Below are 17,073 nucleotides of genomic sequence, written 5' to 3'. Positions count from 1 at the left end.
AGAGGACAACGATGAGTATGCAGACGATGACAATGAAGTTGATCTCCATGACAACAATGTGGGTGATCTCGACAAATATCATTTGCAAGAGACAATGGACCATTCCATCCCTTTTTCCCGTGCATATGCATCGGACTCGGATGACGATGGTCCCGATGAACAAGTTGATGCGGAGGGGTTCACGGTGAAGGAGGCCGAAGCTTTCGAGAAGGTATTTGGTCGGGATCATCGGACTACATTGTTCAAGGATGTTAGTCTCGCGGATGAAGCCGTGGTAGATGGTGGCCAATGTGTAGCTCTTGGGGTTAGGCCAAGCTCTCACCGTGATTTGGTAGACGACAAGAACCGGATTGCTAAAGGTTCTAAGTTCGACAGCTTGTTGGATTTGAAGATGTGGCTCGACAACTACTCGGTTACGCATTATCGTCCACACAAGGTGGTGCACTCGGACGTCAATGTGCGCCACACGGTTGCATGTGCATGTGAAGATGAAAAGGAGGTCCAACTTGGACTTAGAAGAGGCCGTGGTGGTGGTAGAGGTCGTGGAAAGGAGGTCCAACAAGGAGTGGCAAGACGCCGTGGCGGTTGTCCGTGGATTGTGCGTGCAAGACCATGGAAAGGAGGTCCTACTTGGCATGTAGTGAGTTGTGTGCCAACTCACATGTGCCAAGGCAAAAGGGTGGATGGCAAGATTGTGTCCCAAGACCACAAACAACTCACGTCCGAGTTCATCGCTTACAGGCTCTCGAACTCAATATCCACACTTCCAACAATGAGCGTCCAACATGTCATTGACCTTGTGAAAGCCATCTTTCATTACCAGGTGAAATACGGCAAGGCATGGAAGGCGAAGCAAGCCGCATTTAAGATGTTGTATGGTACATGGGAGGAAGCATACAACCGAATCCCTAGGTTGTTGTTAGCCATGGCCGCGACAAACCCGGGCATGGTTCATGTGGTCGAGCCTCATGGGCACCAAACAACGGTTCATGAAGGAAGGAAAGTCAGAGTATTTGGCCGTGCTTTTTGGGCGTTCGAGCAATGTGTGAGGGCTTTCGAACATTGTAGGCCGGTCATCGCAATTGATGGCACGTTCTTGACCGGACAATACAAGGGCACCTTGTTGGTTGCGATAGCAAGTGATGCCAATAACCGGGTGTTGCCATTGGCATTTGCTTTGGTTGAGGTGGAAAACAATGACAACTGGGAGTGGTTTCTGCATCTTTTGAGGACGAAGGTGTTACCCGCTGAAAGGGAAATTTGTGTCATATCGGATCGGAATCAAGGAATTCTTAACACGGTGGAGATTGACATTCCCGGGCATGCTCCGTTGCACCATCGATGGTGCATGAGGCACTTTTGTTCGAACTTCTATAGGGCATGTGGCCTTAAGGAGTTGGCCGATGATCTTCAAGATTGTTGTCTCGCTTTCTCCGATAAGCGGTTCGCCACTTTGTACAACAAATTGCTCGCACACAAAAAACTTGATCCCGGGGGTCAAGATTTTCTCAATAGGCACATTCAATACCGGAACAAGTGGGCACGTGCTTTTGATGAAGATGGCCGGAGATACGGTCAAATGACAAGCAATATGGCCGAATGCTTCAATAGGGTGCTCAAAGGTGCACGTGGATTACCCGTGACGGCAATAGTTCAATACACATTTGACAAGATGAATGCGTACTTTGTAAAGTACTCGATGGAAACCGATGCACAGATAGCGGGTGAGAACCCACGGAAGTACAAGTACAAGTTCCCACCCAAAGTTGATGAATGGTTGGCATTTCAATCATGGAAGGCGGACTCAGAAGAAGCTATATTATATGACAACGAAGAGTGGAAGTACGAAGTGAAAGAGCCAGGAGGAACCACAAACGATGGCTGGCAACATGGAGGTCGGGCTTTCAAGGTGTCGTTAACACAATGTGATTGCACTTGCGGGAGGCCATTGTTGCTTCATCTCCCATGCTCACATTTGTATGCCGCCGGCCGCGTTAGGAATGTGGACATCAATCACCCACGCATCGTGAGGGAGTCCCAGTTCTCAATCATGACGGTCAAGAAAACATGGGCTCCCCGCTTTCACCCATACTTTGACCAATCACAATGGCCGGAGTATCATGGAGTTCAACTATGGCCGGATCCGGAGTTGAAGGTTGTTAAACGGGGTAGACATAAGACAAAGCATCTTAGAGGCGACATGGACGGATGGGGCCATGGTGGGCGCCACGAAGCGGGCAACGACCAATTCCAAGAGCCTCGTGAGAGCTCCCGTTGTGGGGAGTGCAAAGGTCATGGCCACAACAAAAGAAAATGTACGAAACCAAGGAAAAGGTCCAAGAAAAATGATGCAAGCACAAGCCAACATGGAGCTACACAAGGGAGCCAACCAAGTGGTAGCCAACCTAGTGGTAGCCAACCTAGTGGTAGCCAACCAAGTGGTAGCCAACAAGTGCGAAGCCAACCAAGTGGTAGCCAACCTAGTGGTAGCCAACAAGTGCCAAGGCAACCAAGTGGTACCCAACAAGTGCCTAGCCAACCAAGTGTTAGCCAACCTAGTGGTAGCCACCAAGTGCCAAGGCAACCAAGTGGTAGCCAACAAGTGCCTAGCCAACCAAGAGGTCGGCAACTTGGACTTACAAGAGGCCGTGGTGGTGGTAGAGGTGGTGGTGGTGGTCTCGGCCGTGGTGGTGGAAGAGCTCGACGTGGTGGTAATGGCCGTGGTGATGGTCTCGGCCTTGGTGATGGTCTTGGCCTTGGTGGTGGACTTGGCCGTGGTGATGGACAAGCGCAAGTTCGTTATAGAGGAATGTTTGGATACCTAGATGGACTGTTTCCGTATGTTCCTCACTAACTATAATGTATCATATGTTCTTGTTTTTCCATATGTTCTTATTTTTCATATTTGCTTCCATTTGTTCTTATTGTCCTTACTAACCATTATGTTCCACTCATTGTAGGTATGGCGGCTTCCCAACCCAACAAACCAACGATGAAGGAGGATGGCGAAGATGAGATGGCCGGATGGTGGGAGAAGGCGGCGAAGAAGCTTAGAGAGGAGGATGCAGCCAAGCTAAAGAAGAAGAAGGAAGAGGAGCTTGAGAAGGAGAGGAAGCGAAAACAGAGTGCGGCAAATGCGATGCGCGCTAGGGAGCAAGCGTTGATGAGGCAAGTTGAGGAGGCACAGAAGAAGCGTCAACAGGATTTTGAAGAAAGAACCATGAAGCTTTGGGCAATTGCAGCTGAAAAAGAAGAGAGGGACAAGCAGATATTCATGGAGAGGGTGGTTAAGGAGGCTCACCTCATAAGAAAAAGGGAGGAGGAAGAGGAAGAAGAGAGGAAGAAGAAGAAGAAGGGAAAGGGGCCTTCCTCTACGCAATAGAGCTATGTCTCCTCTTCGATTTGCTTGTGAACTACTATGTCTCCTCTTCGATTTGGTTATGAACTACTATGTGCCGTGAACTACTATGTCTCCTCCTCGATTTGGTTGTAAGAACTACTATGTGCGGTGAACTACTATGTGTCCTCCTTGATTTGGTTGTACGAACTACCATGTGTCGTGAAGTAGTATGTGTTATGAACTACTATGTGTCGTGAAGTACTTGGACGCTGCAATCTACCATGTGGCGCCTAGCTGCTTTGCTCTCTGGATAGCTAAAAAATTCACTAAGTCCAAGTCCAAGTGCCTCAAACTGTAAAGTACCTTCTGTTCTAGCTGCATAGCTACAGACCAGTGCAGTGCCTAGCTAGGAGGCGCCACACTGTACAGTGCAGCGCCTGCGGGCTAGGCACTGCACTCTATAGTGTGGCGCCTCCTAGCTAGGCGCTGCACAAACACTTAGCGAAATTTTTGCCTCAAACTGGAGGCATACCTTCTGTTGGTTGCTGGATACCTACAGACATGTGCAGCGCCTAGCACGGAGGCGCCACACTCTATCGTGCAGCGCCTGAGCGCTAGGCGTTGCACTATACAGTGCGGCGCCTCCAAGCTAGGCGTTGCACATGTCTGTAGCTATCCAGAAAAGCAACAGAAGTTTGGCTAGTTACAGACATGTGCAGCGCCTAGCTTGGAGGCGCCACACTCTATAGTGCAGCGCCTACGACCTAGGCGTTGCACTGTAGAGTGCGGCGCCTCCGAGCTAGGCGCTGCACATGTCTGTACCTATCCAGAAAAGCAACAGAAGTTTGGCTAGTTACAGACATATGCAGCGCCTAGCACGGAGGCGCCACACTGTACAGTGCAGCGCCTGCGAGCTAGGCGTTGCACTGTAGAGTGCGGCGCCTCCGGGCTAGGCGCTGCATATGTCTGTACCTATCCAGAAAGCAACAGAAGTTTGGCTAGTTACAGACATATGCAGCGCCTAGCACGGAGGCGCCACACTCTATAGTGCAGCGCCTGCGTGCTAGGCGTTGCACTGTAGAGTGCGGCGCCTGCGTGCTAGGCGCTGCACAAACACTTAGCAATTTTTTTGCCTGAAACTAGAGGCCTACCTACTGTGCCTCCTCCCCCCCTCTACTGGGTCTTTTTCAGCCACAGTTCTTTCAGCCACAGTTCAACAACTAGTATAACAAACATTCAGGTACGACATCATTTCTCCAAGTATAACAATTAGTATAAGAAACAAAGGGTTCACAAAAGACTTCATTTCATAGAAATGACCATCACAATAAGTTCCAGTTTACCATAGAGCTACCACCACTCCAAGTTCAACGACATAAAAGGTACGACCACTCCAAGTTCAACGACATAACAAATCGCACTCGAAGTTCAACATTATAAAAAAAACTAAGATGACTAGTGCTTTCCACGCTTGCTGGGTCCTCCCCCCTCTTGACGCTTATCTTCTTCACCTTCCTAGGAAGAGGTACCCGCTCCGGCTCCGGCTCCGGCTCCGGTTCGACATCGTCATCCAAATAGTCATCCAAAGCCGCCATCCGCGAGGTGCCGACCGTCCTTTTTCCTCTTTGGGTGAAGTCTTCAGGTGTGTACTTGTTGATTCCCCTCCTAGGCTTCAACTCGTATGCAGACCGAGCCCGGTACGTCCCCAAGGTCATATCATCAGCAACCTATGCATCAACAAAAGATATGGAAAGACCGTGTGTGAGGATATAGTTAGCAATGCATCAACAAATGGATATATATCGTCATGCCATACCTCTTGGGTGACCCCACCCACATCCTCCTCATCCGTGAAAGGTTCACCATGGCTCTGCCCCGAAGCGGGATCTGATGGTGTCGCCGACCTAGACCGTTCTGGTGATACATACTCGGGGTCACGACAACCGAAAAGGTTTGATAGCCGCCTTAACTTTTGGCCCTGGCGCAGCAACATGTACAAGTGCATGAGACATGGAACGTACCAACAAATGTTAAGTGCTAGTTTGAAGGAGATGTGAACCTTAATGAATTCTCGAAGTGCACCTTCCCCATCGCTTTTGCCAGCCGGGGTTGTTTCCAGAATAGTCTCGGTCTCGTCAGCTGCTTTCTTGATCTGGGCACGCTATGAACAGAAACGGTATCAAAGTGTTAGGCAAGCGAAGATGTGAAAAGTGCGAATGGAAAAGCAAAAAGGGCTAACCACAAAGTTCATCATTGGAGCTGATGGGATCACCGAGTTGCCTTTCCTGACTAATGCGTTGTACTGGTGCTGGGCTACCTCATCAAAAACGGTGGGTTCTTCCATAATCTCCTCAGCATACGCCGGCTGGCATACCTCCACGCGGGTACTTGCAAGAAACCATGCGAGATAGTTGTTGAACGCGATCGGGCAGTGCTCACGAAGCTGGGCTCGTTTTCCAGCCCTTGCTTGCTCCACACTAAGAGCGAACTGCACGACATACTTCCTGTGATGGCTGGCCCAATCCTTGATCTTCCGCTGCTTTTTCCTATCCAACCTGCAAGTTAGAAACAAGATATTAGCATCATCGAAACCGTCGAGAAGCTGCTAAGTGCTCAAGGTTAATTATATCTTACGCGTGTAGCAACTTGTCCGTGTCCTCCCACTCCGGCGGGTGTGGCTGGAACAAACCAAACTGGCGGAACACCCGATGTGGCAGGTGAAGCTCAACCGCCCAGTTGCATATCAGTGGGCACCGCATATGCCAGAGATCCCTATCCCTAATGCACATCGGATTAAGCCTGAACTCTAAAGGGTTACCAAAACTCTCTCCTTTTCCATACGGCTCCCATTCCACCTGCAAAATGGGATTGAATGCAAAATTGATATCGAGTGAAGATACAAGCATGATAATCACTTATGCAAGGTCGGTTCACCTGCTCAGGCGTGATCGCGTCCAGCTCGCTCTTGTACAACTTGTACATTACAGAGGGATCATCCGTCGTCTCATTTAACACATCCCACTTGTAAGCCCAAGTGGGGAGCCGTAGTGGGTCGTCTTTATCGTCCCAATCCTCGTACTTCACGGTCTTAGGTCGTCCAACCAGCAGACGCTCCCAGCTCCATATGGAAAGTGCGAGCAGACAACCACCAATACCTCCAGTGTGCCTACAACTGGCATCGTCCAACTGCACATAAAAAAGAACATGGTCAAATTTGCCGCAAGAGCGCATTGATAATGTATCAATGAAGTGAAAAGGAAACAACTTCATACCTGTCGATACAAGTAAGCTAGTGTCGCCGAACCCCAACTCCATTTGCTATCGAAGACGGTCAACGCCTTCAGCCACATCCATGGAGCATTCTTGCCTGTGCCATCAGCAAACATTGTCCTCGATACCACGTACCACATGTAGACACGAGCATAAGTCTTCACCATGTCCTCATTAGCATCATCGGGGCAATGAGCGAAGTGCGATGATATCCACGTGAAAGTAGCGCCCGCTGCGACTCTTTCCTTCTTCTTATCTTCCCTTTCTGGCTCCCGAGGCTCCGGAGGAACCATACCGATAAGGGCTTGCATCTGCGCGCGCCACCCTTCAGAATCGGTGTTCATACATAAAGGATTGCCATCGATAGGAAGACCCGTGATCATAGCGATATCCTGCAGCGTCACGGTCATCTCCCCGGTCCGAAGATGGAAAGTGTGTGTCTCCGGCCTCCAATGATCAATAAGCGCGGTGAGTGCTGCAGCATTGTTGGGTGGCGTCGACCGGCGGACCAACTCAATGAAAGGGAGAAGTCCTGCCTCCCTAACATAAGGTGTGTACCGCTCATCATAGCTCATCCCTCCAAGGCTGATCCCGTGAGACCGAAGCTTCAGAGGTGCAAGCTCCTACAAACAAACAAATCATAACATTACATATGGGGCATTTGTGTTTGAACAAACATACGAAATTCATAACACCGGCCACTTTCAGTATTACCCGCTGCTGCACCGACATAGCGTACGACCGGTGTTGATGGTCCCAGTGATCATCGAGAAGCCAAACCATCCTAACAATTTCAACAAAGCATTCTTGTCAACACGATTATCTTTTCAATTCAAAAAAACTAAAGTAGGCCTACTACATGCAAGATCCAAAGCATATGGTGCTTCCCCCTACTTGGGCCTACTTCATACAAATAACATGTCAATCTATGTATCCAAACTATAACATGTCAATCTACTTCTCCATACAAATAACATGTCAATCTACTTCTCCATACAAAAAACATGTCAATCTATGTATCCAAACTATATAAATAACATGTCAACCTATCTATCCAAACCACATTCTAATCTAACAAGGGTTCCCCAAATCTAATATATGCAAGATTCAAACAAAAGTTGCCCAAATCTAATACATGCAAGATTCAAACAAGGGTTCCCCAATTCTTCAAAATATACTATTTTCTATGGATAGAACGAAGGGGATCGGAGGAAAGTACCTTCCACGATGGATTGGTGAACAAATGCACGGACCAAATCGTCGGATCGGAAAGATTTGGGAGAGGGGATTGAGAGGGGGAGTGCAGATGGCCGCCGCCCTTTTTTCTGTAACTGCCAATGGGGAGGGTGGGGGAGGAGAGGGCTGGCGCGTTTGCATATAAGTCACAGTGCAGCGCCTAGCCGCTAGGCGCTGCACATTACACGTGCAACGCCTAGCCCGCAGGCGCTGCACTGTACAGGTGCAGCGCCTAGCTCGGAGGCGTTGCACTGCTGGGTGCGGGCCCGTGGGCTGCCACGGTGGACAGTGGTGCAACGCCCCGGAGCTAGGCGCTGCACCGTAGGGTGTGGCGCCGGCGTGGCGGGCGCTACACAAAAGGGTCAGGGGTGTGAAATAGTTTCGCAACCAGTTCATTCTGTGATTTGCTTTCGATTATAGGTCAAAATTGTCAAATTTGCCTAACCTGGACGTTTCCCTGCTTGTGCACGCACGAACCAAAGTGCTTAGGTTTGCACAGTGCAGCCCCATCGATCTACGTCACTGCCTCAAAGGCCGGATCGATGGTGACCACCACGCTGCGTGCGATCCTGCGACCCACCTATGGATCCATGGCGTGCATAACCCATGGATCAGGACAGTATTTGATCGCCTCTGTCGTATCCAAGGCGATGGAACCGCGGCCCTGGTGAGCACATCCTTATCAAGTTTCTCTAGCTCTTTTTGTTGGGTTTATTTTCTCTTTGTTTCCTAAGATTTTGAAAGGAGTTCTTGTCATGCAGCCATTCTTTACCATCAGCCTCCACTATCGGTAATCGAGAGACCTTCTCTTAACCATCACTGGAGGCAATACAACGCAAGGTTGCCCGACATTTTGAAAGGCATTACTTTTTATTTCCTTCCTGTAAGAAACTGCTTGTGCTTCGTTAAAAGTGAAAAGTGTGAAAATTGCTTGTGCTTCTTTAGAACAAAGGTTCCTTATATTTGTTTTTTTTGAAGCAGAACACAACTATTTTATCTCACATAGTACATATATATTTCTGATTTCTTTTAATTATGAGAATTCATACGACATAGTTGAATTTTCATGTTGCAACACAGGTCTAAGATAATTAAAACTACGTTTCTAGATTTCTTTTCAAAATCAGGAAAATCATTTCTTGCGGGCTGCATGTTTTTTTTTGCTACATGATTTCTTGTGTTTGTTGTATATCCTAAGTTTATATCTTAATATATAATTATATTAATTCAGCCGAATATTTATGCCTAGTTGCAACGCACGGGCAATTGGCTAATTAATAATAGAGCGATTAGAGCTTCTGCCCGCCTGCTCACCGTCGTCGCGCTTTTTGCGAAAAAGCCCATGCTATTTCGTGCAATTAACCCGCACTCCCGATGTAAGATATTCGTACAGTAAAAAAAACGAATCGCTCGTTCATACGACCCGGACGGACGCAACACCCCCGTCGCCCCCAACCCACCGCGTCCGCCGCCTGATTGAAATAGAAAACAGAGGTGGTGATCTCCGCCGGCCGGCCTCCAGATCCCCGGCGACTGCGAGGTGGTCGACGCGCGACCAGTCCCGGAGCCCTTCTCTTCGCCGCCGTCCGTGCCTCCCCCGCCCAGAACCTCCTTCGCCGCGCCAGCCCTCCCCCTCCCCTTCTCCCACCTCGCAGCTCCGGCGTCTGCCAGATCGTCGAGGCCGTGGCCATGGTGATTCGAAAGCTGCAGGAGGGGACGTAGGGCTCGCCGGAGCACAAGTTGTGGCGGTAGCGTCGTTCGAGCAGAGCCGAGTGGAGCTTGTACTACTCGGACATGGCAGCACCCACGAGAGGTCAGCCGAGGCGATGGGGTTCTCAAGCACGGAGGAGGAGGTCGCCCGTGGCTGGGACTGGGAGTACAGGCAGGAGGCAAGTGAAGGCCACAGCGGTGCAAGGTGGAGAGGAATGGTGCGGGACTGCGCGTTTGGGGCCAGAACGGGGCGGCGCTGTGTGAGGTCAGCCATGGAGGTTCCCGAGGCCGGCAGGGAAGCAGCCGCGGCGGTGGTGTTGCCACGGGCGCCACTCCAACGAGCAGGAGCAGCGCAGTTGCTGCTGTCTGCTCGACCGCCGACTGACGCGGCCAGATTCAGCTGCTTACGAGCCATCTGGCCAGCACCTCCCCTACAGGCCTACACCTCCATCTCCATTTGTCTCGGCTTTGTCCAAAGCGCTGGCGGAAATCGGCGCCACAGGAATAAAGAGGATCAGGAACACACGCTTGGCTTGGCGCGATGGATGGGGAAGAATCGGCGCCGAGGACGAGGACGACGGCAAGAACGGCCGAGGCCAGGCCGTCGAGGCCGAGCACCACCCAGCAGCTGCTCCCTCCAGCCCCGCCACACTAAGTCGCCCAACGGCCAGTACGAGCCATGCGGCCAGCACCAGCACCTCACCTACCCTTCCTGCCTTCCTCCATTTGTCTCAGTTTTGACGAACAAGGACTACAGCACTAGCTGCCTCGAAGAGATAAGGTTGGAAGTGGATGTGATCAGCTACCGTGTATCCATGTGAAGAGATAAGCTCTGGATGGATCCAGAGGATAGATCGCCCACCGAAGTCATATATGTGTACTTTAATACTCAGTTTGTTTATGAATGAGTGAATCTATACATTAAAATATGTTTATATACATACGTATGTACTCCCTCCGTCCCATAATATAAGAGTGTTTTTACACTAGTGTAGTGTCAAAAACGCTCTTATATTATGAGACGGAGGGAGTAGTTCATATTGAAATCTTAAAAAAAAAAACTTATATGTAGAAACGGAGAGAGTAGTATTTTATAGTAGTAGTTAAGTAAAAATGTATCAAAGTAGTTTTAGGAACACTGATGGGATGAATAAAATGCATACGAAAAGGATGCACTGTTTGCCAACTCATGCCCCATATACAACTATATAACGTCCAAAATGCAAAGGCAATATATGTACAAGTGTATATGCTACTCATGCTAATATATTCCGCACATATAGAATAACTGCATATATGATCTCCTACCTACTATTTGCTTACGAATTATGACACATTTTTTTTATACAGGCTTACATTTATATGGGTTTACGAAAGGAGAGTAAATTTCTCTATGATGCTACTCTAAACTTATGTTACATTTGTACAAGATGTGTTTGGTGGACCATTAAGATGACAATTTTTTTCCACATTTTCCCTGTGCTTGGTGGTCGTGCTAGCAATCGGAGGATGTGTGGGTTGGATGTGGCGGTAGCAGCAGATGGGCGAGCGTTACGCCATCATCCTATTGAGGACAAGTACAAGATATGTGTAGTGCGTGACATGCCGCCACATCTTCATTGGTGATCCAATTGTTGCTTGTCACCTATGCGCTCCTCTCTTGGGCTCACGACATTAGGAGGGAAGGTCTTGAGGCATTATTATTAAGGCTAGGGTGTGTGATATTCTCCCGTTGCAACGCACGGGCCTTTTTGCTAGTCATCCTAAATAATAATACTGAACATGAATATCAGTTACCTCTGTTCACTGAATAATACTGAACATGACTGAAGAACAATGCAAGACAGAGATGACTAATCATGAAACTAATAACTGAAAGCTGAATGACCAATGATAGAGAGAAAGATGACTGATTACAACACTGAAACAAAGATGTAAAAAATAAACTAGTGACCTTGGCCTTTTGTGCTGATAGACCTTGGCCGTGGACACAAGAATCCTAAATTCAGTTAATGGTTTACATGCACTTCTCTGAAACCTAAACAGTACAAGTATATCTGAACCTGAACAAAGACCTTGCTGTGTACATACACTTCTGTTTAGTACTCAAACTAGACTATACCCAAACTACGGACCTGCCTTCTCCAGTTATTCAGGGATAGCTGGCCAACTATAGACTGGCATTTAGTTATAGCAGTGTTCAGCTGATGTCAGAAGGTGACATGTCGTACAGTAGTCGAACTGAACTTTGATGATCTCTCAGAGATTGACGCAACTTGCTCTCTCGTATTGTGTGTCTTCGCACTATGTGGTACCCTAAAATACTTGCTGCCTTTTCAATCAAAAAGTCAGCAATGGTCGACACCTGTCTTCTATAATATCAAGTGGTTCTTTTATTTGCAGAGAAATATCGAACAATTCTGGTTGTTCCTAAGTAACATCTTCAAACCCTGAACCGTTCAATTAAATAATTAAATAACACCCTGCAAGAAAAAAAATCAGGAACTGAGAATGACCCCGCTGTCACAATTGACAAGGCGAACCAAAACTCAAAATTGCATCACTCAAACTTACTACAATTGTTTCTTTTGCTTTTCTCTGTCGTTTCGTTTGGGCGTGACTGTGCTGCTTCCATCCTAGCACCTATCCCTGTATGGTTCGGTTGGTTGCTTTGTATACAAAGCGGGGGGAAACCCTTTTTCGGTAAAATTAAATGAATAGGGCGAAAGATTGAAAGAGTGGTAAGTCATATAAAAAGAAAGGATTGAAGAATAAGAATGAGGAAATGAGAATTATACGAGTACAAAAAAGTAAATGAAGTAAAGTAAGAGATATAAGACAATGAAAAAAAACTGGATAGAAAATTTGAAGAACTGAAGATTTTTTTTTGCAAAAGTGCCATATATCACAACTGAAAAGCATGGACAAATCTGAAGAAAGAAAGTAATGAAACACCGAATGTAACACTGAACAGTACTGATAATTCACCTAGGAACATATAGAAACCGAAGAAAGATTAAACTAACCAAGAACTAGGTTCTAGCTCACTGACTGATAAAACACTGAAGAAATAATATAAGGATCTCCTGCAATTCATCAAAATCTGAAATGTATGAAAGGACAATGATGCAAAAGAAAAAATTTGTTACCTTATTCATCCAAATCATATAAGTATGAGAGGCCAGTACAACACTGATACAAGTTAACACATGATCCATGGTATAGCGAATCCATTCCAAGCCTAAACTCCAAGAAACTGAATAATAGCTAAATGATACAAGCTCATAGAAAAAGGAGCACTGATCCCATGATATAATTTATGACAACTTCCATTCCATCCCTAGCGCGAGCAGACAATGTCGAACTTGCAGCGCTATGCTGGCTGACCTTTCTTCTATATATAGTAATACTAGTCTGAAAACTACTTTCATCTGGTCTCTGACCGAAAACTAGATAGGAATAAGCATGTAAGATCCAATATGAGTACACCTAGGGTTAACTAATTATGTGTAAAAACAAACTATAAAAAACTGTTGATAAATGTAGATTTACTAAAACTAAGAGTGAGTAAGAATTCTGTATGGCCTAGAACTAAGAGCAACTAAGCAAAAGAAGATCAAGGAAAAATTATACTTGAATAAACTGAAGAAAATTAGAGGAAATTTGAACAACAATGACTGAATAAAACAGACAGCAGAAGAGAAAAGAAGACTGTAAACCTAATAAGTGAACTACAACGACTCAAGATGACAATCGAATGACTGAAGACCTAATAAGTGAACACATTAATGAAAAGGCTTTCGCTAGCGTGACACTGAAAAATGCGTTGCACGTGTGCCCTGGCTTTTAGAACCATAATTTTAAAAAAGGCATAGCCTCATAATCGAAACCAACTTAGGCGTTGTTTGGACCGTGAAAACTTTTCTCATAAATTAGGTTAATTGGGAGCTCTAGATATAAACAAATACACCTAGATGAAAACAAAGAATGAAACTGACCGACCTAAAAAATGGAAGACTGATACGGTTTAATTTTAAAAATACACAAAGATTAGTTTGAGCAAAAAAATTTGAAAGGAACTGATGAACAAGACTGAAAACAATAAAAGATGACAGACAGAAAATAAATACAAAGACTAAATGATAAACTAAATACAAACACACTGACATATGAATGATAAATAATGATCCAAGAAAAGATAATTGAGAACTAAAAACAGGGAGAAAGAAACAATGCAGATGACTGATAAATGAAGAATGATATGGAAGCTGGAAAATGATAAATAGTAAGGCAAAATAATTATAAATTATAACTAAAAACTAAATACACTGATGAACTAACTAACATAGAGGACAAAACAAGACTAATAACTAATTACTAATGACAAAACCGATAAGAAAGACAATATGGACTGATCAACTAGAAGAAGATGACAGACAAAAAATAAATACAAAGCTGAATGATAAACTAAATACAAACACACTGACATGTGAATGATAACCAATGATCTAAAAAAATAGATAACTGAGAACTAAAAACAGGGAGAAAGAAGGCTGACAAAAAAATGATAGATAAGATTGGATTAAACACAAAAACACTGATAACTAATGATTTTTTGTATTACTGCTAAGATTGAATAAACTTGAAGCAGTTGGGTGATTTTTTTACTAAAGACTAAACAAGATCAAATCTGGAGTGCAATACAACTAAACAAGGCTAAAACATGAGCACTGCTCTCCCCGCAACTCTCACTGTTTTAGAAACCATCATCAGGACCTTAGTTGGGTTCATAGCATCCCCTAGACGACCTCTGCCCCATAGATACCACAACCCCTGCTGCTGCTGCTGCAAAACCATGAAAAACAAAAAATACGATCTCACATGGAAGGATGGGAGTGAGATTTCAGGTACCACTACTCGGGGGGGGGGGGGGGGGGGGGGGGGGTGGAGGGGGGTGAAAACACCGGCACAAAAACATGACAACACATACTGAACTAGCCCACAAGGGGGAACCTCCATGTGATTTACCAAGTTCGATTCCGCCCCCAAAAACTAGAAAACTAAATGCATGCTCAAAACTGAATAACAACAAAAATGTATAATGAAGCAAATAAAATAAAAGGGTAGCAGAGGAGGACGGCGACCACTGCAACCACCAGCAGCCCATGGGAGAGTCCATCACCGGACTAGGCTAGCTCCCTGCCACTCTCTGAGCTAGCTCTTGTTATATCGTAGACACTACCTCCCTATCTCTTTCAGCTTGGCTTGTGCAGTTCTGCTTTAGATATACTAGTGGAAGATCCAAGATTTGCTATTCGCTATAGTACCAACATGATACAACTAACCATATATAATAATATGATAGATGCCACACCCACCATGTCATATTTGGTGCAGATCCGAAGTGCTAATAGTGACTGGGCTGATTGGATTATTTGGATAAGTTTGTGTAAACTAGAAGGCCTATGTGCAGAATCTTTGCATCAGTTTGTAAGAAAGAAGAAAGCGGGACTAAGCAATCACTAACAAAGAAAGGAGTACTAAGCAATCACTAACTAAGCAGCCATGAGACACTACTCACTATGCAGCAGCAGGAGAAGCAGCTTCTTACTCCAGCGGCCCAACCTGCAACGCCTTCTCGCCAAAATTATCATGGACAAATTGAAAAAATGAAAGTAATCAGTGAAATACTGAAATCAACATGGAGAATAACTGGACTGATAAATGAAGAATGATATGGAAACTGGAAAATGATAAATAGTAAGGCAAATTAATTATAAATAATAACTAAAGAATGAAACAATGCAGATGACTGATGCATAGTGATACTGACAACTACTAAGGCTGAACACTGACATGCATACTCACTGTACAAGCTTAATGAGCTGAGAAATAGGGGCTTGTGTGACAAAAAAACTTGGGAAAGGTATAGGGAGATAATAAAATGATGGAAGACCTCAGACTATGGGATTCAGGGTACTGCTTATAGCAAATTGTCAGAATGTCAGACAAGACTGCAACATTCATGGACACCATGAATCAAAACAGAACATCTAGTACCTAGAATATGTATTATACTATCTTTACAAGATAGCATGACTTTCACTTAAAAAAATGAGCACACGGTATCATTTCAGTTCCATTTAGACACAACAAAATAACAAAATGTCACCTCACATAGCATTGGTGTCACCTTCTTTTTAATTGACTGCCGCAGACTTGCAAAACTGAACTCCAATCAACCTGAAACAGCAGAAAGGGGTTAGGACTTGAATGCTGCAGATTTGCAAAACTGAATCCGAATTAACCTATAAAAATAGAGATAATTAGGATTTGAGACCTGCTTGTGTTCTAGGGTTCAAAAAGAGAGAGGGACAGACACCACAAGAGACAAGACAGAGGAATGAGGCGCCATAGGAAGAACGGAGGGAGAGGGACGACATGTGAGGGACAGAGGGAGAGGGAGGCGTGCCATGGGAAAGGAGGGAGGGGCACCATGGGAGGGAGGGAGAGAGAGAAGGCGCCATGGAAGGGACACGCATGCTAGGGGAGGGGCAGCAAATGGAGAGAAGAAAGGGAGACCCCCGCCGTAGGTCGTCCGTCGGCCGGAGCACGTTGTCAGATTTGGAGAAGTGACCAGAGCCTCCACAGAGCCTCGGAAAAACAGAGCGAATCGGGCGCGAAAATGACCAAAACGGATCCACTGAGACCCACTGAGACAAAGTGGGCCCGAAAAAATCACCAGACCAGCGCAGATCTCAGAACAAAATCACACGACTGAAAAAACGACCTGAAGCCAATTTGAAAACAGATGACTGATTTTTAGTAAAACTGTAAAAGTATTATAAGGAAGAACCACTGCCTGCGGCGAAGCATTGGCATTAGCACTCGACCTATCACTTCACCGCATCGTTATTGCATGTGACTGCAAAGGAGTTGTAGGAGAGATAAAGAATGGATCGGAAGGAAGGCATGGCGCTATTATCAAGGAAATTTGTACTCGAGCGAGAGACTTTATTAGCTGCGATTTTATTTTTGAAGGACGTAGTATGAACTTTGATTCTCATAATTTAGCTAAGTTTTCTTCTTCTTTAGATGTGGGTCGGTACTTGTGGTTGGGATCTCCCCACGACCCGTTTGTAATTAATTCCTGTAAATAGTACTCAAAACATTGAATAAAGTGTGGTTTACCCCTAAAAAGTATTATAAGGAAACAATTCTAAAATCATCTAAAAAAAGAAACAATTTCTAAAAAAATGAAAACCTAAAACATGTTCTGCGGTACCTTGCAAGCTGAGGCGGAACATATCCGCAAAAATTTACCCTAAAAACGAATATTCTCCGTAGTCTTCTTCTTCCCCCCTCTCACCCGCGTCTGCCTGAATCCTTGCGGCCACACACCACGGACACCACATAGTTCACCGCCGCACACATCAAATCAGGCGTCGCAGCACACCTGACAGGCCGCCTCGCCCACGCCCGGCTGGCGGCGGAGCATTGGATGGAGCCGCGACTGC

General features: G+C 45.8%; 1 protein-coding gene and 1 long non-coding RNA gene across 2 annotated transcripts; both read right to left on the bottom strand.

Annotated features, from left to right (window-relative positions):
- Positions 1–5,399: 5,399 nt before the first annotated feature.
- LOC109731443 (serine/threonine-protein phosphatase 7 long form homolog) lies at positions 5,400–7,754 on the bottom strand. Its single transcript, XM_073502837.1, has 4 exons — positions 7,325–7,754; positions 6,613–7,233; positions 6,275–6,526; positions 5,400–6,195 (listed from the first exon to the last, which is right to left on the bottom strand). The coding sequence occupies exons 1-4, from the start codon at positions 7,391–7,393 to the stop codon at positions 5,971–5,973; spliced, it is 1,167 nt and encodes a 388-aa protein (XP_073358938.1). The 5' UTR covers positions 7,394–7,754; the 3' UTR covers positions 5,400–5,970.
- Positions 7,755–11,406: 3,652 nt separating this feature from the next.
- LOC120968044 (uncharacterized) lies at positions 11,407–14,501 on the bottom strand. The gene is made up of 2 exons (XR_005762071.3): positions 12,131–14,501; positions 11,407–12,039 (listed from the first exon to the last, which is right to left on the bottom strand). It is a non-coding gene; the product is annotated as an uncharacterized lncRNA (long non-coding RNA).
- Between the last annotated feature and the right edge of the window lie 2,572 nt (positions 14,502–17,073).

Source organism: Aegilops tauschii, chromosome 7, assembly GCF_002575655.3.
Source record: "Aegilops tauschii subsp. strangulata cultivar AL8/78 chromosome 7, Aet v6.0, whole genome shotgun sequence".
Classification (NCBI taxonomy): Eukaryota; Viridiplantae; Streptophyta; class Magnoliopsida; order Poales; family Poaceae; genus Aegilops; species Aegilops tauschii.
Note: the sequence above shows the minus strand (reverse complement) of the source record. Positions and strands in the feature narration are given on the sequence as shown.

Coding starts and splice junctions, on each gene's coding strand:
- LOC109731443 (XM_073502837.1), bottom strand. CDS start 7,393: ATGGTTTGGCTTCTCGATGATCACTGGGACCATCAACACCGGTCGTAC. Junction 7,234..7,324: donor CTATGTCGGTGCAGCAGCGG/GTAATACTGAAA, acceptor GTTTGTTTGTAG/GAGCTTGCACCTCTGAAGCT. Junction 6,527..6,612: donor TAGCTTACTTGTATCGACAG/GTATGAAGTTGT, acceptor TTTTATGTGCAG/TTGGACGATGCCAGTTGTAG.